The sequence below is a fragment of the Juglans microcarpa x Juglans regia genome, chromosome 4S (assembly GCF_004785595.1).
Source record: "Juglans microcarpa x Juglans regia isolate MS1-56 chromosome 4S, Jm3101_v1.0, whole genome shotgun sequence".
Classification (NCBI taxonomy): Eukaryota; Viridiplantae; Streptophyta; class Magnoliopsida; order Fagales; family Juglandaceae; genus Juglans; species Juglans microcarpa x Juglans regia.
This window is the reverse complement of record NC_054601.1, coordinates 27018849-27040808: the sequence shown is the minus strand read 5'-3', so window position 1 is coordinate 27040808 and position 21960 is coordinate 27018849. Positions and strand designations below refer to the sequence as shown.

General features: G+C 36.5%; 2 protein-coding genes, 2 non-coding genes and 1 pseudogene across 5 annotated transcripts; 1 reads left to right on the top strand and 4 right to left on the bottom strand.

The window, feature by feature from the left end:
- The first annotated feature begins 1403 nt into the window (after positions 1-1403).
- LOC121263455 (serine/threonine-protein kinase EDR1-like) lies at positions 1404-15053 on the top strand. The gene is given in 14 exon segments (XM_041166354.1): positions 1404-2069; positions 5427-5849; positions 7887-7990; positions 9097-10226; positions 10667-10707; positions 10943-11011; positions 11924-12024; positions 12185-12263; positions 12340-12438; positions 13481-13549; positions 13682-13731; positions 14366-14542; positions 14639-14655; positions 14658-15053. Coding segments are annotated over 14 exon segments (2907 nt in total). The 5' UTR covers positions 1404-1637; the 3' UTR covers positions 14774-15053.
- A 366-nt stretch (positions 15054-15419) lies between these two features.
- Positions 15420-16481, bottom strand: LOC121263459 (uncharacterized N-acetyltransferase p20-like). Its single transcript, XM_041166360.1, has one exon. The coding sequence runs from the start codon at positions 16138-16140 to the stop codon at positions 15598-15600; it is 543 nt and encodes a 180-aa protein (XP_041022294.1). The 5' UTR covers positions 16141-16481; the 3' UTR covers positions 15420-15597.
- Positions 16482-16983: 502 nt separating this feature from the next.
- On the bottom strand, positions 16984-17144 carry LOC121263900. The gene has a single exon (XR_005940384.1). It is a non-coding gene; the product is annotated as a U1 spliceosomal RNA (small nuclear RNA).
- Positions 17145-19435: 2291 nt separating this feature from the next.
- LOC121263458 lies at positions 19436-21802 on the bottom strand (annotated as a pseudogene). The gene is made up of 3 exons (XR_005940265.1): positions 21080-21802; positions 20109-21028; positions 19436-20057 (listed from the first exon to the last, which is right to left on the bottom strand). The product of XR_005940265.1 is annotated as an uncharacterized N-acetyltransferase p20-like (transcript).
- On the bottom strand, positions 21262-21422 carry LOC121263888. The gene has a single exon (XR_005940374.1). It is a non-coding gene; the product is annotated as a U1 spliceosomal RNA (small nuclear RNA).
- Positions 21803-21960: the final 158 nt, after the last annotated feature.

Sequence of the window (21960 nt, the reverse complement as noted above, 5' to 3'; positions counted from 1 at the left end):
TCTAGAGACTCGATATGTGGTTTGTATGTAAAAGGAAAAAAATCTATTTATTATTATTTTTCTTATCATCCTATAACGTGGCATTAGATGATATATTCACAAATGAAATATAATAAATAGTTTCTAATCATCTAATGTCATATCAGAAAATGATGTGAATTTGGATGATGAGTAGCATTACTCATATGATATAGTTGGATGAGTTGGATCATCTTTGCTTTTTTTCTTTTTTCTTGGCAGTTGGGTAAATTTTACATCACGTGAAGAAATGCTTTTGTTTAAGCAACATCTAGAACTATCTTGGAATGAAATTAGATTAATAATACAACCCCAAATAAGCATAGTAAATTGATAGAATATAAATTTCATTTGTGGTAAAGTGTGTAAAACACTAGTGTTTTGTTTTACTAACTTCGATGAATCAACTCTCTTGATGGATCGCCCTGTTTAAGATTAGATGCAAGTTGAATGGTGTGGGCTATTAGAGCATCAAGAATACAACTGTATATTCTATTAGTAGTTATTAGATACTCTCGAAGTACGGATATATAATACTTTTAATCATATCATAAATTATCATGTCAATTAAAATGTATACTTATATAATCAATTTTAATTACAAAATGTGTTGTAGTAGAATGACGGTATCATGTCATCCATATTCAGAGAATATATAAAAACTTATTCAAAATTTAGCTTTAGGTCTAGTTTGGGTATTGAGAATATAAGAATATTTCATTATTATTTATTATTTTATTATTATTTTCATCTACTTTTAACTATTATTCAATATTTTATCATTATTATTCACATAATATTTAAAAATACTTCACTACTTGAACACAAATTAGTCATGAAGAAGTATCAATATTTCCATAATAAAATTGTAACATAAAAAACTGGATGTTATAAATTTATTGCGTAAACAAAAATTAAATTAGTGGCCATTTAGCCATGGGAAATTACAAATTATGGGTCATGCCTCAGAGTTCGAAAGTCTTGACTCTTGATGCGTGGAACGTTACACCACGTAATCCAAGCGTGTCTTTGTTCTTGGTGAATTACTTTTCATGCTTACCATGCCATCGATGCATAGTCTGTAGAAGTCGGGGGAAAAATCTTATCCCAAGTCACAGAATAATCCTCTCTTACGAGGGTCTCTAGAAATTAAGGTAATATGTCATAAAAAAAATTTATATATAAAAAGGTATATATCAAATATATAATTTGGTTTGTATTAAGAGTTTTTTCTGTATTAACTGATCATAATTATAACTTATTTTATAGATGAAATGAAATCTATTTTCTAAAAAAAAAATAAAATAAAAAAAGTCAGCGAGGCTGATAAGTTGATAACAATACTGCTGAAAAACAATTTATTCAAAAACTTTCATTATTGTAAAATGGAAATGAAGCATGCATATGCCACCGCAACACCGCGTTAAGTTTCCCCTCCGAGCAGTTCCTTCTCTATTGACCACCAAAGAAACACGAAGTCGGAGAGAAGCTACGAGAAACTGATGGAAAATTAAGAGATATAAAACAGAATACGAGGGAAATTTGGTGGAACAGTGAGGAAGTGGAGAGAGAGAGAGGGAGCTCGGGCAAGAGCGAGAAAGGGTGGGCGTTAGAAAGATATGAAGCACATTTTCAAGAAGCTTCACTTAGGGAGCAACCATGACCCTAACCGATCCAACGAAATCCCCACCTCAACCTCTTCCTCAGCATCGTGCGCCTCCGATCACCGCGCGGCTTCGGTCAACGGCCAGAGCTCCGTTGCAGCTCCCGCGAGTCCTTCGTCGCAGTCACCTTCGCCGTTGCCGGCTTTTAGTGCCGCGGGTCCGGTGCCATCGCCCACCTCAAGTAATCGCCCGGACTATATCTCTTCGGAGGAGGAGTTCCAGGTTCAGCTGGCCCTGGCGATCAGTGCGTCGAACTCGGAGTCTCGCGATGATCCGGAGAAGGATCAGATCCGCGCTGCGACACTGCTGAGCTTGGGAGGTCATCAGATTGAGTTGTCGAGGGATAAGGACGAGGTCACGGCGGAGTCGCTGTCGAGGCAGTATTGGGTGATTTTTAGACTTTAGTGAAAATCTTGAAGTTCAAATTCGATTAAGTTTTGGTCTTTTAGTGATTTAGTTGTGACTGATGGTTAATTAGGGGTTTTTCCTTGGTTCTTCGTAGCTAATTTTGATTATTTATCTATTGGTTATCGGATGCGTGCAAGTCAGGCATTTTATTGTTCTTTTTTGCCTACTGTTTGAAGTTTGCTTAATTACTTTTGAATTGGAGATAACTCGGTTCTTGGAGGTGTGATTGGAAATTGCATGTTGTGTAATGTGCTAAATGAGCTTGATTTAGGGACCTTGGATAGTTGCCTACTTGTGTTGGGTTTTGTGTTGCTATATGTTAGGCAATTTACTGCACAATCTTACATACTCAGGATTTTTTTGATTAATTATGTGAATTAAGGGGTAATTCAATGAGACTCGATTGCATGTTGCATGTAGGGAGTTGTACTGTATGGGCTTAATTTATGGTTGTTAACATGGTGTCTATAAGATTTGAAGGGATGTTGATAAGTGCACAATGTCAAATTTTGTTCGATCGGCAGCTAGATTGGGGCAGAATCTGATTCATACATAGAGAACCTACAGAATTTTGCAGTAGTGTGTAGTAGAATTTTGCAGAATTTTGAAAGGAATGATGAGAATGTATTGAATCTGTTTCTGTTTTAGTTTTCCTGTTTTCTAGAGTGTAGTAGGTATTTCCTTTGTATACTTCTTGTGTACTTGAGCTATGCCTATTCGTGATAATAAAATTCTTATTAATTATAAAAAATAATAATTTTGTAGTAGTGTGGAAGATGATTCCTATTTGTTTACAGTGATATGGTGGAGGGAAATGAATGATAGACATTTTGAGGATCGTGAGTGGATGCCGGAGGAGCTTAAAACTTCTTTTTAATACTTTGTTCCTTTGGTTAGTCAATGGACTCTAATGGGTTGAGTTTCCATTTTATTGTCCATTTTCCTATTATTAGTTAATTTTTCGTCTTATAAACTACATGTGAGATTTGGCTCTGCCTTTTGTGTTTTTTGATACGATTTTCAATTGCTTCTGAAATAAAAAAACATGCTAGCTTGGGTTATGGTGATCTGTATTGAAGTATTTGTGGTCTGAGTTGGTAGCAGTGTATCAAGGCTTGTCGGTAGATCACCTCTTGTTACACTGCGAGATAGCACGGGCTTTATGGGATGGGTTGCTGGGTCAAGTAGAGTTGGGTTGGGTTTTGCCAAAGACTGTGGTGGCAGCTTTGGCCAGCTGGCCAATTATTGGAGGTGTACATCAGATTACAGCAGTCTGGAAGATGATTCCAATGTGTATCATGTGGTGTCTATGGCAGGAACGTAATGCACGGACTTTTGAGGACAAGGAGAGATTGCTAGAGGAACTTATAGCTTTATTTTATAGCACGTTATGTACTTGGTCCAATGCTGTTGATTTCAATGGCGTGTCCCTTCATGATTTTTTTGTCTCTCTTGCACCCTCCTAGTCAGGGTTCTCTCTTGTATATACTGGGCTAGGCCTATTCTTGGAGTAATATAGTTTGTTTACTTGTCAAAAAAAAAAAAAAAGAAGAAAGAAGAAAGAAGAAAGGAGTTGGTAGCGGTGTTGCTTGGGCAAAGTAGTAGATATAATTTCTGTAAATAGGCTTATTTGGCCTATTTCTTCATGAAGCTATGTAGTATGCAGTTATCTGCAATTAGTTCTCATGAAATCTCTCAACTTTAAAATAGAATTGGTTACTGATTGCTCCAAGCCAAAATTATGTGGTATTGTTAGTTGGGAAATAGTTCCTTTCCAATGGATATTTATGCTAAAAGAACTAGAAGTTTTCTTGAATTTGGTTCATGCGAAATGAGGAACATCAATTCTACAAACCTAACTTAATTTTCATGAATCTTCCCCAAGTTTTCACAAGTGTTATGAGATGATAATGTATTCTTGCATTCGGACGATTTTACTTAATTTGGCAATTTTTTGGATGAATTGCTACTGTTGTCTGCTTCTGCAAAGGGATTTGATATTCTGGTAGTGCTAGTTAGAGGGAAGTGTATAAATTCTGTGATTTGCTTGGACTGGTGTTACTTGTGCAAGAAAGATGGGGAGTCGGTCGATCATTTGTTTCTGCATTGTGATGTGGCAAAGACTATTTGGGATGAGATTTTCAGCAGGTCGGGTGTAGCTTGGGTGATGCCCAAGAGAGTGGTGGATCATTTGGCTTGTTGGAAAGGATATATGGGCAGCCATTATTGCTGATATTTGGAAGATGATTCCTCTATGTTTAATGTGGTTTTTATGGCTAGAAAGGAATGGACGCTGTTTTGATGACAGAGAACGTTTGTTGGGAGAATTTAGAGAGTTTTTCTTTTGAACTTTTTGCTTTTGGGCGAAAACTCTTGTACTGAATGGGGATATTTTAAATGCTTCTTTTTTAGGCTTTGCTAGTCCCTAGTTCTTAGCTTGTATTTAGGTGTTTCCTTTTGTATACTTCCTGTGTACTTGGCTATGCCTATCTACTTGCATTAATAATATCTCTTATTACTTATAAAAAAAAGTGTATAAATTCTGTATTAGTCTCTGCTATGCAGGGAGTTTGGGCTCATGGGGATCAAAGTTGAGGAAATGTTAAAACTTCCATTTGCAACTCTAGCTGGTTATTGAATCTTGTTGTACATTTTGTGATTATGATGATTAGATGGTGTTAAATGGGCTTTTGTGATTTATATAGGGATATGTTGGCTTTTAATAATTTTCTGGAACATTACAATTAATATGGTATTGATTGGGACAAAGTGAAATAACATTGCACTATGGACATTACTTTAGGTAAAACTATTTTGCATATGAGCAGACTCGTATCCAAGCTCTTTCTCTGACAGCATTCCACTCTAGAAAGTGGTAATTTTTGTAAATCTGGAGAACAATGCCGTAGTGGTAAACATTTGTGTTTTTTTCTTTTTACTCGGTTTAGTTAGTTTTAACTGGACTTTTGTTGGATTATTGTACTGCATAGTTGACCTTTAACTTTTTCTATTGGTTATTCAAAAGTTGCATGTGAGCAAGAAATAGTGGTGTTTTTTTATATATAAGAGATGAAATTTTCATTAAAAAACTCAAAATGCATATTCCCAAGTATGCAAGAGATGACGAGGTTCTGACCAGCACACAGAGTGAGAGAGAGGCAGAAGAAGGAAGACTTTCATGGTTTCAAAAACTTAACATCCAACTATAGTGTCCTTAGATGTTTGCTTTATGTTAATGATTGAAAATGTTTTTCTTGCTTGCAAACTCTAGTTTAAATAATTGTATTCATGCTTCTCTTATTTGGCTGGACTTATTGTGGTTCTTTGGTTCACAAGGAATACAATGTGCTTGACTATGAGGATAAGGTGGTGGATGGATTTTATGACGTATATGGGCTCTCCACAGATTCAGCAAAGCAAGGAAAGATTCCCTCCCTCGCAGATCTTGAAACAAACATTGGGAGTTCTGGATTTGAAGTTGTAATTGTTAATCGAACAATCGATCCTGCTCTGGAAGAATTACTGCAAATTGCACAATGTATTATTTTAGACTGCCCTGTCACTGAGGTTGGTGTGTTGGTACAAAGGCTTGCTGAATTAGTGACTGGACACATGGGTGGGGCTGTGAAGGATGCTAATATTATGCTAGCACGCTGGATGGAAAGGAGAACAGAGTTGAGGACATCTCTTCACACTAGTGTGTTGCCTATCGGGTTCATAAATGCTGGCCTTTCTCGACATCGTGCTTTACTTTTCAAGGTTAGCTATCAGTCTTTAATTATTGACTTTATACTCTATGGGCAATATCTTTTTTATCAGATTTATTGTGGCAATTCCATTTCTGAAGTTTCAATTCAAGCTTTGTTTATAATTTTATAATATTATACGGGTACTTTTTTCTCTTAGAACGCACATTCCATAGTTTAAAAATTGCCAATTTAAGCAGTACCATCTTAGTTGCTTGTGGCAGGGTAGCTCAGTTATTTGGTGTGGATCCATAGTGTGGTACTACAGTAAAGTAAATAACTGTTTCTTTTGAGTTCATCTGTTATAAGATGATTTTCTCATGAAGTATCTGGTCTAACCTGAAAATTTAGTTTTTTTTTTTTTTTAATCAAAAAGCATGTATTATTTTTGGAGGTGGGTAGGATTGGGTTAGGTCATCAGTTCAAAAAAATAAAGCACAAAAAGAATTGACGTGGAGAACATGCCATTAAGTTTTTTTTATTTTTTATTTTTTATTTTTTATGAGTAATTAAGTTTTGCTGATAACTTGCATTCTTTCTCTCTCACTCTCTCTCGCTGTGCATATATATATGTGAGAATATTTCTTCCTGGAAACAGTTGGCATGTCAGTTTTTAGTTGAGAACATCTTTGTGAACCCGATTTTGACACATCTCTGAACACTTAAATAGGTTCCACCTTTATTTAACCTTAAAATTTTCAAAATTTAAATTCAATTGTAATTAATTTATTGCCAGTTAATTACTACATCCCTCACCCATTTTCACTTATTATTTTTCTTGATGTCCAAAAAATCATTTCCCTGATGAAAGGCAAAAAGTAATTTTTGCTATGCTCACAGTGTCGGTGAGCATTGCATAAATTACATTGTGAGACAAGTATGTTCTTTCAAATAAAACTATGGTAGAGGCAATAAATGGAATATGCAAAGTAATTAAGTTGGTCTCCATGCATAAAATGTACTTTCCTAAACAATTTTGTGGTTTAAAAGTGCACTACAATTTGTAAAGAGGGTTTAATTAGATTCATTGTTATTTAACTCTGTAAGTTATTCAACGGGCAGACAGGCACTTATAAACATAAATAAACATCATCTTTTCCATTCAGTCTACTCACAAGTATATTTAGCCATATCTGCATGTATTCATATGGTGGTCAGCACCCTATTTATACATCAAACACAATACTCATTGTAATACCTCATATGATAAGGATAAGGGTAGGTGGTGTACGGGATCCCACATTGCTTGGGAAGGAGAAGTTCTTGCTCTTTATATGGTTACAATGGGGCTCCAATTGTATCATTGAGTAGTCTTTTTGGAGTATAAGCCATGTGGTTTGGGCCTTCCATTGGGGCGTTACACTCATGTTGTTCTAGGATGCTATCAAAACTTTTCTGTCTTCTGAAAAATTGGATTTGTCGTGCTGTTATTGGATATAGATGTCCAATTTTCCTCACATATGATGTTGTGAGTAGTTATTTAAATGATGGAAGTATGATAGTGCAGGATATTATCAATCTTGATGAAGCCTCGCCCATTTACACCTATATTCTGTATAAAAACTTAAAGACTGTAATTAAGGATTCTTCCAAAAAAATAATAAAATCAAAAGAATAATTAAATACTGATAGGTGCTCTAATTTTAATTACCATTCACACTCAAGTAAAGAAATAATGCTTTTGGCTCCCCTAGTCAGAACCAAATGTAGAGTATGTATATCTGTGCTGTCTATTTGATCTGCAAATAATTTCACCTTTGTACACAACATTGGGGAGTCCCCATCAAAATCACTGTGGTTGTGTCTCTGCTTAGTTTATTTATTTGAGTGCTTCCTATCCATCAACACAATGAAATAAGTTTGCTTAAATTTTTCTGCGCTATACTTGAGTAAACATTTCATCTAATTCTTCTTTATTTTGTTATGTTTTTTTTTTTTCCTTATTGTACCATTATCACTAATGATCTATATGAAGTTCCTCTAATATTTTGGTTATGGGGTCAATAGGAGATGTATTATTTTTATTTTTATTTTTTTTGTGTTGATGCAGGTATTAGCTGACAATATGAGGATGCCTTGTAGACTAGTAAAAGGTAGTCATTACACAGGCGTTGAGGATGATGCTGTCAACATAATAAAGTTGGAAGATGAAAGGTTGACTCCTGCTTTTTTTTTTTTTTTGTTCGCCCATTAGTTTTTTAGTCCTGTTCTTATAACTGAGGCAATCAGCTTATGTTTGTTTGTGCATGTAAGTTTTGCTTTAGTGTTCAAGGTATTTATTAATTTATTCCAATTTTTTTCTACTTCTATAAGTTCCTCTTTATTAAAGCGTCAACATTCCCTCAACTTACTTTACTTTTCCTCCCAACTTCTACTTTTTCACCCACCAAATGTTATCTTTACACGTAACCATACCCTAGACAATATCTATATCATCCATCTTGAAAAAGCAAGGCTGGGTCATATAACAATCACTTTGAAAGTGGCATTTATGTGTGTTCCCTCAAGTAAACTCGCTATACCTTGAAAGTGGAAATTCTTTGCAAAGTGAACTCTGATCCAAATGCATTAATAGTTAGCTAGTCTTAACTTATCCATCTATATTCATAGGTGGTTGTGGATATTCCTCTTGTAACTGAAGAAGTATATGATCAGTGTGTGTGTGTGTGTGTGTGTGTGAGAGGGTCATTACAGATATCACTTCTCTATCCATTAATAAGTTGTCGTCTTAAGCATAAAGCCACTTGAGTAACAAATCATTGACTTAGAAATTTTTTTTCTAAAGAGGGATTTGCTTGGGAAGAATATCCAGCAATTGATCTCTTTACTCACTATCTTTTATGGTCACTAGGTTATGTTCCTTTCTTAATCATCAGTGGCAAGTTAGATACTGAATTTCATTGATCTTAACCTCCTCTCTGCTCTTTTCTAAAATACCATAAAAGTGAATTGTTAGAAGTATTTCCCTCATTTAGAAATAATTATCAAATAACTTCAAAATTTTCAGATTGATCTTATCTACGGCTTTTCTCTGTGCTCTCATCTTTCTGCTTCCCTCTCTCTCTCTATCTCTCCCCCTTCCCCCCCCCCCCCCCCCCTCTTTTCTTATGAATGTTCCACGCTTTGTTCTCTCGTATATGCAATACAGAATCTCTTCATGAGATGCATGTGCAAAATGTTTGTTTTTCTAATTTGTCAGTATAAATTTTAACCTATTTTTTCCTTCTACACAAATCTAATATATATTTTTTTGCCTTCAGCGAGTTTTTGGTCGATCTAATGGGAGCTCCTGGAACACTTATACCAGCTGATATTCTAAGTACGAAGGAAACTGTGTTTAAGCCATACAATTCTCAAATAAACAAAATCCCATCTCTTCATCCCCCTAATATCAGCGGAGTTGCTTACTTAAAACCAAAGCCTGGACTTGGTGAAGGCAGCAGTCAAAATGGCGCATTAGAAAGTAGTTCACATTTGGAAAGAAGGTCAAGTTCTGAAAATGCAGAGTTCATGCCTCCATTCCCAAGTACAAGGGGTGATACATCTGCTGGTTCTTCTGGTACATCTAATAGGTCGATTATCAATCAGGCAGATATTCCTTCCTCATCAGTCAGTAATGGTGTGAGGATGAACCTCAATGTAGTTCCATATAACCAAAATAGTCCTGAAGATTTAAAAAACCTTTTTGCTGATCTTAATCCATTCCAGATAAATGGGACCGGCAAAACTTCTGTACATAACAAACCTGCAGGATATAAAGCTGGTGAGCTTCCAAGGCCGAGAAATATCTCTGTCTCTGGTCGACCTCCTGTACCATGGAAGAATCCTTATGCTTGCAATGAAGTCCCTAGGAAAAAGGAGTATGATTATATGGAGGGTCTCTTTCCAAGAATTAATCGTCAATCTAATGACTATAATCTGTCATCGACTGCTTCCTCTGGTTCTACTATATCGGGAAAGATGTATGGTGGTGGTTTCAAATCATCTGGTAATTCAAATGTGCCCAGTATAAATGGTGATGCAGCAGGTTCTGTCGATGTCTCTGGTTCAATGTTGGAAGCTACCACGAGTCAGTTTAACAGGTTGCCTTTGGTTGAGGGCCTGAATGCTGATTTGAAGGAAGAACACCCCAAGAATGAGGAGGAATCTCGAAGTGACAGGGTGGATGTGGTTAAAAAGCATGAAGAGAAAGAAATTGGTTTCCTTGATCGTAGAAAGTGTACACATGATAGATTTATGGGGACTGATTTGAAATTGAAGGATCCAGAAAGTCCTAGCTCATCTGTTGATTCCTGCACAAGTAAGGTTGATCAAATATTTTATGATGTGGATGTAGGAGAATGTGAAATTCGTTGGGAAGACCTGGATATTGGTGAAAGGATTGGACTAGGTAATATACATATGGCTTGTTCAATGTCTTTATTATATATGGTGATTTTGGTAGTGCATATAGGTTGATTTTAACTCCTTTTTTGGTTCACACACACACACACACACTCGAAAACCAAACCGCACCCCCAATCCATTATTTTGTTGTAGGAAATGTCATTTGGTCTAAAGACCATTGGCAATGCTATAATTGTGTACTAACTTTTTTATAAGTAATAATTGTGTATTAACTATGTATTAGAATAATAATTTTCTTTAAAAGGCCCAAATCCCTTTGATGAGTTGAAAGGTGCATCTTCCTACAATAGCTCTATACTATTATTACACTTTATAAAGTAACTATTGGGAGGAGGGGCTTGTTTATATAAATCCTTGCATAGCAATATCCTTTTGTTTTGTAGATTGATGTGTATTTTTTTTATTCGTTTTTCGTGTGTACAGGTTCATATGGAGAGGTTTATCGTGCTGATTTGAAGGGCACGGTGAGTTCTGCAATTCCTTTCTGTTGTACATACTGTTGCTAAGCATTGTCACATTTCCTAATTCTCTTTTGGTTTAAATTGGAAGAATTAAATGTTGTTTTCCTTCTATCGTCTACTCCCTATGTCTTAAAGTATTATTAGTTCTTTAATGTTTTACCTTTAGCATTGAAGCTTTTTGAAAACTGCAATGGAGAACTTATAATGTAATTTTGGCCTGGTATATTTTGAACTACAGGAGGTTGCTGTGAAGAAGTTCTTAGACCAGGACTTCTCAGGTGCTGCTTTGGCTGAGTTCAAAAGTGAAGTAAGCCAAGAACTAGTTCTCTAAATACCCATGTGTCACTGCTCTTTTGATTGAAGGAGAAAAAGTATAAAAGAAAGTAAAATTAGAGCCTTGCATTTAGACACTTCATATCTGGACCATACCCTGCGAAATAGGAAGAAGAAATGTTACCGGGCGTATAAATAGTCAATTGCCTGAGATGGTAAAATAATGTTGTGCAGATCACATCCACAAAAAAGAGAATATCCAGATCACCAACAAAAAAAATAAATAAAAATAAAAACACTAGAAAATAAACATTATTGTTAGTGGTGGTGGTATTAAGTTGTTCATGTCTGGTGTCTGAGCTTGTCGTAACAGCAGTGTCATTTAGGAGCAGAATGTGATAGCAACTTCAATTCAGTATTCATTGAGATAAAATCCAATTTGTGTTCCATTCTTAAAACCCCCTTCACACGAATTGGGTGTATCCTTTTGTATACTTCCTGTGTACTTGGGTTGTGTTCTTGTGCCTTCAATAAAACTTTGCATTATTTATAAAAAGAAAACGAAAAAACAAAAAAAACAAAACAAAAAAAAAAAAAAAAGAGAAAACATCGCCCCATCACAAATTCTGCAAGACTACAGAACAAAAAATTTAAAGAGTGGACTTTTTGGTGATAGAATGGAATGGCATATTAAAATTATGGGGTCAAGTTGCATTTTCACTCGTTTTGTTTACTTAATTATTTTTCGGCTTTTTTTTGGCATGCAAAAAATGGTATATGATCATCCCTCTTGACATGCTTACAGAAGTTAAAATATAGCATCCATGCTTTGGATTTATGGGTTTTACTTTCTAACCAATCCAAAATCATTTTTTTTAATCGGGAAAAGAACTAACCAATCCAGAACCATTGACCTGCATTTTTTTAATCTCTCCTGTGATATAAGGTACGGATAATGCGTACACTGCGGCATCCAAATGTTGTTCTTTTCATGGGTGCTGTAACTCGTCCTCCAAACCTCTCTATAATTACTGAGTTTCTTCCAAGGTATAAATTCTGTGCCATATAATGAGTTTATTTTTTGCAAGATAATTCATATAGTGAGTCCCATCAATTTTACTTGTGCTGATCAATTAGTAAATGCTTGTATTGTTTATATGTCCGACCCTCACATCATAAATTGCGTTACCTAAATTTTATATTTCAGGGGAAGCTTATATCGCATTATTCATCGTCCTCATTCTCAAATTGATGAGAAGCGCAGAATAAAAATGGCCCTTGATGTGGTAACATTATTTACCGTGTTCTCTTTAAACAGAATTTGAATCCATCCACATTTTTAAAGCTCTTGTCATCTTGCAGGCAAGCGGCATGAATTGCTTGCATACCAGTAGACCTACAATTGTTCACCGGGATTTGAAGTCGCCAAATCTTTTGGTTGATAATAACTGGAATGTGAAGGTTAGCATATTGATTGGTAGCGATCAAGTTTCTTTATGAGTTTCGCATATCACTCAAAGTTTTGAGCTAATTATGACGATTTATTGGTTGTTTGTGGTATTTTTTTTTCCTAAGCTGAATCTAGGTTCATTGTATTTAGTTGCTACTTTTAAGTCATACTGTATGTTCATTTCTTTATGTCATAAATTATTTTACTGCCAACTTTGACCCAGCCAAGTTGTGTTGCTAATGTACTGTGATATTAAGTATCATCTAAACAGGCTGGTACACAGGACATATTAACTTCAGACTCCCAGTGGCCAACTGACAAAAGGTCTCTGGTATTTGTGGGAACTGAGTGCTAAATGTAAACAGGCTTCATACTATGTTCTTTGTTCACTCAGTTGAGCTTGCTTGAGCTTGAACTATCTAGAGGTTAGCTATCAATATCTAAATCTAAGCCTGTTGATTTTGGATCAGGGAGCTTGTGCAAGAGGGTCGGAGTGAGTGTCTCTATTTTGACTTTAGTGAACCATGATCTACTTGCTGGAGATGTAAAAGTGTTCTAATTTTTTTTACCTGTACATAGCATGGCATGGGTTTGCATAGCAATGCCGTCAAGAGACAAACTCTAGTGAATTACTTTCTTTCCTCAGCAGACCTGAAAACAAATCTTGTTTCCTTTAAGTATCCTCATTCCTAGGTAAAAGAAAAAGAAGGCAAAGACGTCCCCTTACTAAGGATTTTAGGGCTGCATGGATGGTGGGAAAAGCATTAGAGTTATGAAGTCTTCTTCTTTTCTTAATCATTAATTGGAAATGTAAAGTTAGGGTTTTAAGAACATATAAATGGAAATCTTGTTTCAACCAGGCATCGCATCCTGCTCCTAGGCATGCAAAAACTCTGCTTGCCAAAACTGGAAGAATGAAACACTAGATCCCTTTTCCATTTTTCCCCAACTGAGACATGATCACACTTACATTACAGTTACATTCTTTATAATTATTAGTCAAAATTTGGTGGTATTTAAGGTACGTCTGAAGACCACAGTACTTACATGCAGGTAGGTGATTTTGGGCTGTCTCGTTTGAAGCATCACACCTTCTTGTCGTCCAAATCAACTGCAGGAACGGTGAGAGTGTGAGATTATCATTCAATACTTCTTTTCAGTTTTTTTTTTCAGATGACACAATTTTCATTAGCTTAACCTAACACCCTTTCTTGTTTTATATCGAATAATGTTGTGTCTTTATCTGTCTGTTAGCCTGAGTGGATGGCACCTGAAGTTCTCCGGAATGAAAACTCAAATGAGAAGTGAGTTATTATTGCTATCAGTATAGTTCTATGTGGTATCTTCAGCTTTACTTGGTATATTCGTTTATGTTATTATACAAGTTAGCTAGCTCTTGATCCATTAATCTTTCGTAGAGACCGCATGCTCCGGCTGTCTTATGGTTTACCAGCTTTGTGCATCTAGTTAGGACTTGAGGGGAACTTCAGTGTGAGGTGTGCCTGTTTTGGCTTACTGTTTTAATCTTGGCTGGATGTGGGTTCTGATACCTTACTGGATTTGTCTTAGTCCTAGCTTTATGGCATAAAAGATATGATGACCAGAACTCCACAGTTATGTAACTCATCAAATACAAGGGCGGGAGGTTGGGAGAGTATCTGTGGGCAACATAAAAAACATTGTGTTTATCTTGTTTACTTGATCTTGGAGGATGCCTAAAATGCCATATTAAAAATATGCTAGTGTCAAATCTTCTTGTGGTTGTGACATCCCCTGTAAAACCTGTCTGTCTGGGTTTTGGTTTAAAGAATGCAGCCTGGAAATGGGAAAATCAATAGCTCCTTCAGATAATGCATTGCAGTAACTCAATTTTACTTCTGTCTACAATCTTGCTAAACATGTTAGATCACCTTATTATATCTGTTGTTGGATATCCAGGTGTGATGTTTATAGCTTTGGAATTATTCTATGGGAGCTTGCTACTCTAAGATTACCTTGGAGTGGGATGAACCCAATGCAAGTGGTGGGTGCAGTAGGTTTTCAGAATCGTCGGCTCGACATTCCCAAGGAAGTGGATCCCGTGGTTGCTAGGATAATTTGGGAATGTTGGCAGACGTAAGTTTAAAGAATTCCGAATAGTTGCATACATTTTCAATTATCACTCATTTACTAAATTGAGTTTGATTGGTCGTTTTCTTTGTTAATTCCCAGAGATCCAAATTTGCGCCCTCATTTGCACAGCTCACAGTGGCTCTCAAGGCTCTGCAGCGGCTTGTTATCCCATCACATATGGAGCAGCCAGATTCTGCTATATCACAAGAGATCCCAGTGAATTCTACACCTTGAAGTGTCTCGCATTTCTAAGTGTGAAACTGTTTCTTTGTAGATCTTCCAAAAAAGCAAAAATAGTCGGAAAGAAATTAGAAAGAAAGAAAATAATACTAGAAATGATTTTGGGGTTAGGGATAGGGTTTGTGTAAAAATTATATATGTATTGCTGTTGCTGCCTAATTACTGCAGAAGCACCTTTTGTACAGTTGGTTCATAGTTTGCTTTGTATGTTCATACCTTACGCGAGAGAAAAAGGAAGTTGCATTATGAAGTAAAATTACTGCATTTGATACGATTTGTTTTGTTAAAATCATGAATTGGTGGATGAAAAAAAATCTTGTTGCCCTCAATTGAAATGAAGTGATAGCTAGTGACATGCACAAGAGTCGACGAAATCATGTAGTTTTAAAATGAGGCTTAACACCAATACTTGTTTTACATTAATAGATGTGGAAGGCTTGATCCACATCAGTGATATTGTCAATAAACAAGCTTGTAAATAAATTTTAACTACAAGATAAAATAAGCAATAAGAACATCATACTAGTAGATATTGAGTTTATTAACCACGAGATAAAACAAGCCTGTCTCAACGGCTGCATATGGTGATCGCCTCAAAATATGCACAAAAAGTGCTAACTTTGCTGCACACAACCTCGCCAGTCGGGCCGCTTCTCGAGATACATCAAGAACCAATTCCCGTTTTGAGTCTACCCCAGCATCATGTCAACCTCCCTTAAAGGCTTAAACCCCGTCTTTACTAGCCACCATAGATCTCTTGCATGTACCCTTTTTGATCTTACCATTCCCTTATCTATATATAGAATTTATTATAATTCTTAAGCTGAGCCCTGAGGATCTGTAGCGAGGGAGTCAGTTGATAAAACACTATAGAGAAGTAGATCTACAAGTCTCCCCTTAACAAAGGTATACTTCCTTAGTAGCCCTTCCCTTTGGAACCCAGCTTTCTCTAATACCCTCTGGGAGGCTTTATTTTCCACATATACAAAAGCTTGCAACCTTACCAGATCAGGGAAATCTTTGAACAATTGTGAGAGGGCGATCTTCACTACCCTGGTAGTTATCCCTTGGCCCCAATACTTCGTGGCAATTCCATACCCTATATCAGCCTTACACCTGTCATCACCAGACCACGGCAAAACGGAGATGAAGCCGATCGAACGGTCATCGATACATATGGAACGACACCAAGGGTGGGGTATGCAAACATCCTTGATGAAAGTCAAAGCCTCTTCCTTAGAGGTAAAAGTCTTCCATGTTAGGTTTCTTGTCACTTGATCATCGCCTGCCCATAACATAAAATCATCCACGTCCGTTAGCTTGAACGGACGGAGAGAAATCCTCGATGAATCAACCTCCATGACACCAAGACAGCAATATATAGTGGTGGAAATGGTGTCACACAATATGCTAGCAAAGTAATACTGGGTTGGGTTATTGGGTATGGAAGAGAGTGATAGAATTTTATGTTGGTAATTACCTATATAAAATTAAAAATACCACCAACTAGGCTAGAGGTGCCTTCTCGACAACTCCAACTATTCCAAGTCTGCATGCAGAGAATATTTTATTGGACTCTCCAACATTTTTCTTTCTTTTCTTTTGGAATAATATTCATTGTTTTCTCGGCATTTCAATCGAATAATGATTAATATATGGAACTTTGGTCTAAAGACAACAATTGCCAAGAAACTTCAATGGAGTTAGGTCATCTGTGGTGCATTTAAGGACTTGTTTGTCTTGTGACTGATAAGTGGAACGATTGGTAGGTAGGTGGTAAAGTTAAAGGAGGCCGGGGGTAAGAAAAGGCTAGAGTCGCTTGACAAATTAAATGATGGAAACCAAAACAGAATATATTGGCTTCATATTTCGCCGCCTCAAAGTAGTTGTGCCATATCAATCAAGAGAATATTTTGCAGGTTTTTTTTTTAATGCAAGCTACAAATTCGCTCATGAACAGTATGAAGTATGAACCCGCCAAGCATTGCAAACCTACGAGTACAATCACAAAGCAGGGTGAAATTTATTTTTCTACATCAAACTGGTCCTTTGAACTTGAATGTCTGGCTGGTCCTTGAAAGTGCAGCTTGTCCCACTTAAAGGGTAAGAAACAAGTAAAAGTGCTGGTTCTCCCACTTAAAAGAGTAAGAAACAAGTGAAAGGAGGCCCCTTCGATGCAGAAAAAAGTTAAGAATATATATCAGGCAGGGGCCGCGCGAACGCAGGCCCCCACTGCCACAAATTATGACGTAGGCTCTCCCACTTGGGGAGACCTTAGGCGGGCACCCCTCCTGTGTGCAATGGAGGTCACCAACCTAGGCCATAAGCCTACTTGATCACTTATTAACCCCGTCCAGGTAAGTATGTTTCTCAATCCTGCGTGCTTTATATTTATACTCAAACTATCCATATCTACATCAATACCTTATCGATGTGGGACTACAAATAGAAGATTCTATTCTGTATAGCCAATCCCTTCACAATTGAACAGATTGTAATATAAGTATGCATACAACGCAAAGAGCTAGTTTTGTTACAATCTGACATTAATTTTCATTTTGTTTTCTTGAGGTTGGTTCTTGTTGATTTTTTCTTGGAATATGAAGTTCTGTTTCTGTTAACCTGGCATTAGAAGGTTGCTCAATCCTGATTGTCGAGTTATGAGTAGTGACTAGTGTGATCTCTATCTGACTTGGGCTTCAAAAAAAAATGAAAAAAAAGAGATCCAATTTAGTTTCTTTCTAAAAAGATGGCGGCAAAAGAAATAAGTAATAAGATGTAAGAGTTTTATTTAGAATAGTTCAATACTTATCACTTAATTGATGAATCATAATTGGATAATATTAGCTCTAATAAAATACGATTAACTCTATATCTAATTACAGTGGGACACAAAGTCTCTATATTTCTTGGTGACTAGAAATCTATAAATAGTACTGAGGGGTTAAGGGTTCTCACATACAATATTATTGTGCCTCTAATTATTGGGAGACACTTGTGAGACTAAGTTACTAGGGTGATCTTTCTCTTATAGTTAGGTCAGATTCTTCATCGATCTGTGATGGATAATAGAATATCGAAGATCTAATTATTAATATTCATGTTAGAATATTTAACAATAGACACATAATTAATGTACACAACGTGGGAAGCAAAAGAGGTATTGTTTTTTGGTTTCAAGAGTGGTCTGATCTAATTTCTAAACAGATCTAGAAGAGATGTTCAGAGACAAATTGGCACATCATTACCGTAAAACCGATAAAACCTACTCTACTTTGAAAGGGCATTACAAATAACTGAAGATGACATCGGTGATCGGAGGTCTATCAACTTTCATGCGTTCCTAAAATACTAAAGCTTATGCTTTCTTTTCAATTCCATGTTTTTTTCTTTTTTTTTTTTTTCCTGGTGGGCGGATTAGGAATTTGGCCACAACAAGGTTGGACATAGCAAGTCCTCTTTTGCCAGCCTCCATTCCCCTCGAGTTGTACAAGCTTCGGAAGAAAATTCAATTTTACTTGCCTCCTTAAAGGCCTTTTTAGTACTTGATCTTTGTCATGAAAACGAAGCAAAACTTTTGTCTGAGCAAAATATAATGCAGTGGGAGCGTCGGCCAGTAACCAAATGACGCAAAAAATGTAGGCAGTCCTGTTTTCTGACTTGTTAAACTGATGAGAATCGATGAGAGTTGGAACACTATTTTTGAACAATATCTTCATGACTGAAAGGGGATGGCAAAATCAGACTCACCTACAACATAAAGAGGTAGTAGTCGACCTCTATCGAGAGCATATAACAAAATGGCTTGGTTCCCTCAAGAAAATGACGGCTTTGCTTTGTTGTCGTAAGGAGAAAAACTGAAATACAGGTGCTAGGATATGAATCTCTCACCAGTTCATACAAAGAAGAAAAGTCTGGCAAACCCAATAAATAAATCATGCTTCAGATTCAGAGTTCAAACTAAAAACGAATCCGATAGGCAGGGACCGCGGAACGCAGGCTCCCACTGGCACAAGTTATGACGTACGTAGGCACTCCCACAGTGGGAAGACCTTAGGCGGTCAACCCTTCCCAAAGTTGGCTTAAAATTGTTTTTCCCTTTGTTTTTATTGAAAGAGTAATGGTAAGTTGAATAATGCTGGGAGCTCCCGCTGAAGCTGTAACATGTATTTTTATGTGTTTTTTTAAAGTTATTTTTTATGTAGATTTTTTTAATAATTTTTAATATTTTTAAAAAATAAAAAAAGTTTATAATATTATTAAAAAATACTTTCTTAATCATGAAGTAAAATAAAAAATGACTCGTGATTAAAGAAGTATTTTTTAATGAATTTTTTTTTTTTTACTTTCTACTTAAGGAAGTGTTTTTAATGATGTTCTAAATTTATTTTATTTTTAAAAAATATTAAAAAAATCTATATAAAAAATAACTTAAAAAACACATGAAAACATATGAAAACACATGCTGTAGCATCATCCTAGTAAGTTATAAGAAACCTTCCGTCTTCAAACCTTATTTTTAACCATAATGTCAGAAAATACAGTGTGAGATTGTTTAACATGATGATGAGATAACTTTAACAGAATAGAATACAAACCACAGAATATTTCAGACATTATACAGACAATAGATGATTGCAATTCATTATATGTGGTGTAGCATTTTCATTGTCATCTAGAAGCTATAAAATATGGCTCTCAAACTATCCGCCGTACCCACAAGATCATGACTGCAAGAGTAACCACTGACTGGCACTAGCTTTGGTGCTGTTTTCAGGTAACTTGGTGATTTTGCATCTACGTATATGGTTGTTCACTGATGCAGTGAAATGGAAATGAAGTGCTAGCTAGTGTGCTACATACATGCACCAGAGTCGAAATCATGTAGTTTTACAATAAGGCTAAACACGAATACTTCTTTTAAACTAACTGATGTGGAAGGCTTTTACATCGATGATACGTCAATAAACAAGATTGTAAATAGATTTTTTCTATAATAACCACAATTAGATAAAATAAGCAATAAGAACATCATTTTAGATATAGAACTTATTAACCACATGATAAAACAAGCCAGTCTCAACGGCTGCACATGCTGATCCGCTCAAAAAATGCCTAACTTTGCTGCACACAACCTCGCCAGTTGTGCCGCTTTCTACGATATATCAAGGAGCATTCCCATTTTGAGTCTCCTCCAGCTTGTCTACGCTAAACCCAGTCTTACTATCCACCCTAGATCTCTTGCACCATTTTTCTTACCATTCCCTTATCTATGTATGTGTTTATATATATATATATATATAAATATATATATAATATTTACATATATAGATCAGAGAATTTATTATAGTTCTTAAGCTGAGCCCTGAGGATCTGTAGGGAGGGAGTCAGTTGATAAAACACTATAGAGAAGTAGATCTACAAGTCTCCCCTTAATAAAGGTATACTTCCTTAGTAGCCCTTCCCTTTGGAACCCAGCTTTCTCTAATACCCTCTGGGAGGCTTTATTTTCCTCAAATACAAAAGCTTGCAACCTTACCAGATCAGGGAAATCTTTGAACAATTGTGAGAGGGCGATCTTCACTGCCCTGGTAGTAATCCCTTGGCCCCAATACTTTGTGGAAATTCCATACCCTATATCAGCCTTACACCTATCATCGCCGGACCACGGGAAAACGGAGATGAAGCCGATCGAACGGTCATCGATACATATGGATCGTCGCCAAGGGTGGGGTATGCAAACATCCGTGATGAAAGTCAAAGCCTCTTCCTTAGAGTTAAAAGTCTTCCATCGTAGGTTTCTTGTCACTTGATCATCACCTGCCATAACATAAAATCATCCACGTCCGTTAGCTTGAATGGACGGAGAGAAATCCTCGTTGAATCGACCTCCATGACACCAAGACAACAATAATGGTGGAAATGGTATCGCAGAACATGCCAGCAATATGTTGAGTTTCGTAAATTAATACTGGGTTTGGCTAATTGGGTATGGAAGATGGTGATGGAATTTTATATTGGTTATTCGCTATATAAAATACTACCAACTAGGCTAGAGATGCCTTCTCGACGATTCCAACCCTTCTAAGTCTGCATGCAGAGAATATTTTACTGGACTCTCCAACATTTTTGGTTTTTTTTTTTAATAATATTCATTTCTTCCTCGTATTTCAATGGAAATAATCATTAATATGGGTCTTTGTTCTAAAAACAACAATTGCCAAGAAACTTCGCGTGGAGTAGGGCTCTCTGTGGCGCATATAATTAGAAGTTGTTTGTCTTATGACTGATAAGTGGAACGATTTGTAGGAGTTAAAGGAGGTGGGTGAAGAAAAGGCTAGAGTAGCTTGACAAATTAAAGTTGCAGGTTCTCCCACTTAAGAGTAAAGAAACAAGTGAAAGTGCAGGTTCTCCGACTTGGGAGTAAGAAACAAGTGAAAGGATGCCCTTCGATGCAGAAAATAGTTAAGAACATATATCAGGCAGGGGCCGCGCGAACGCAGGCCCCCACTGCCACAAATTATGACGTAGGCTCTCCCACTTGGGGAGACCTTAGGCGGGCACCCCTCCTGTGTGCAATGGAGGTCACCAACCTAGGCCATAAGCCTTCTTGATCACTTATTGACCCCGTCCAGGTAAGTATGTTTCTCAATCCTGCGTGCTTTATATTTATACTCAGAACTATCCATATCTACATCGATACCTTATCGATGTGGGACTACAAATAGAAGATTCTATTCTGTATAGCCAATCCCTTCACAATTGGACTGAGAGGACTAATAGAAGTATGCATACAATGCAAAGAGCTTGAGGTTGATTCTTGTTGGTTCTCTCTTGGGAAAATTTATTTTAACAGGGCATTAGAAGGTTGCTCAAGGTGTACTCCAGATTGGGCTTCCAAAAAAAATCTCAAAAAAGATCCAACTTAGTTTCTTTCTAAAAAGACGATGGCAAAAGAAATTAGTAATATACATATAACTAATGTACAAAATGTGGGAAGCAAAAGAGGTATTGGTTTGTGGTTTCAAGAGTGGTCTAATCTAATCTCTAAACAGAGAGGAGATGTTCAGAGACAAATTGGCACATCATTGCCGTCAAACCGATGAAACCTCCTCTACTTCGAAAGGACATTACAAATAACTCAAGATGACATCGAAGTTTTACGAGATGGGTGCATCATA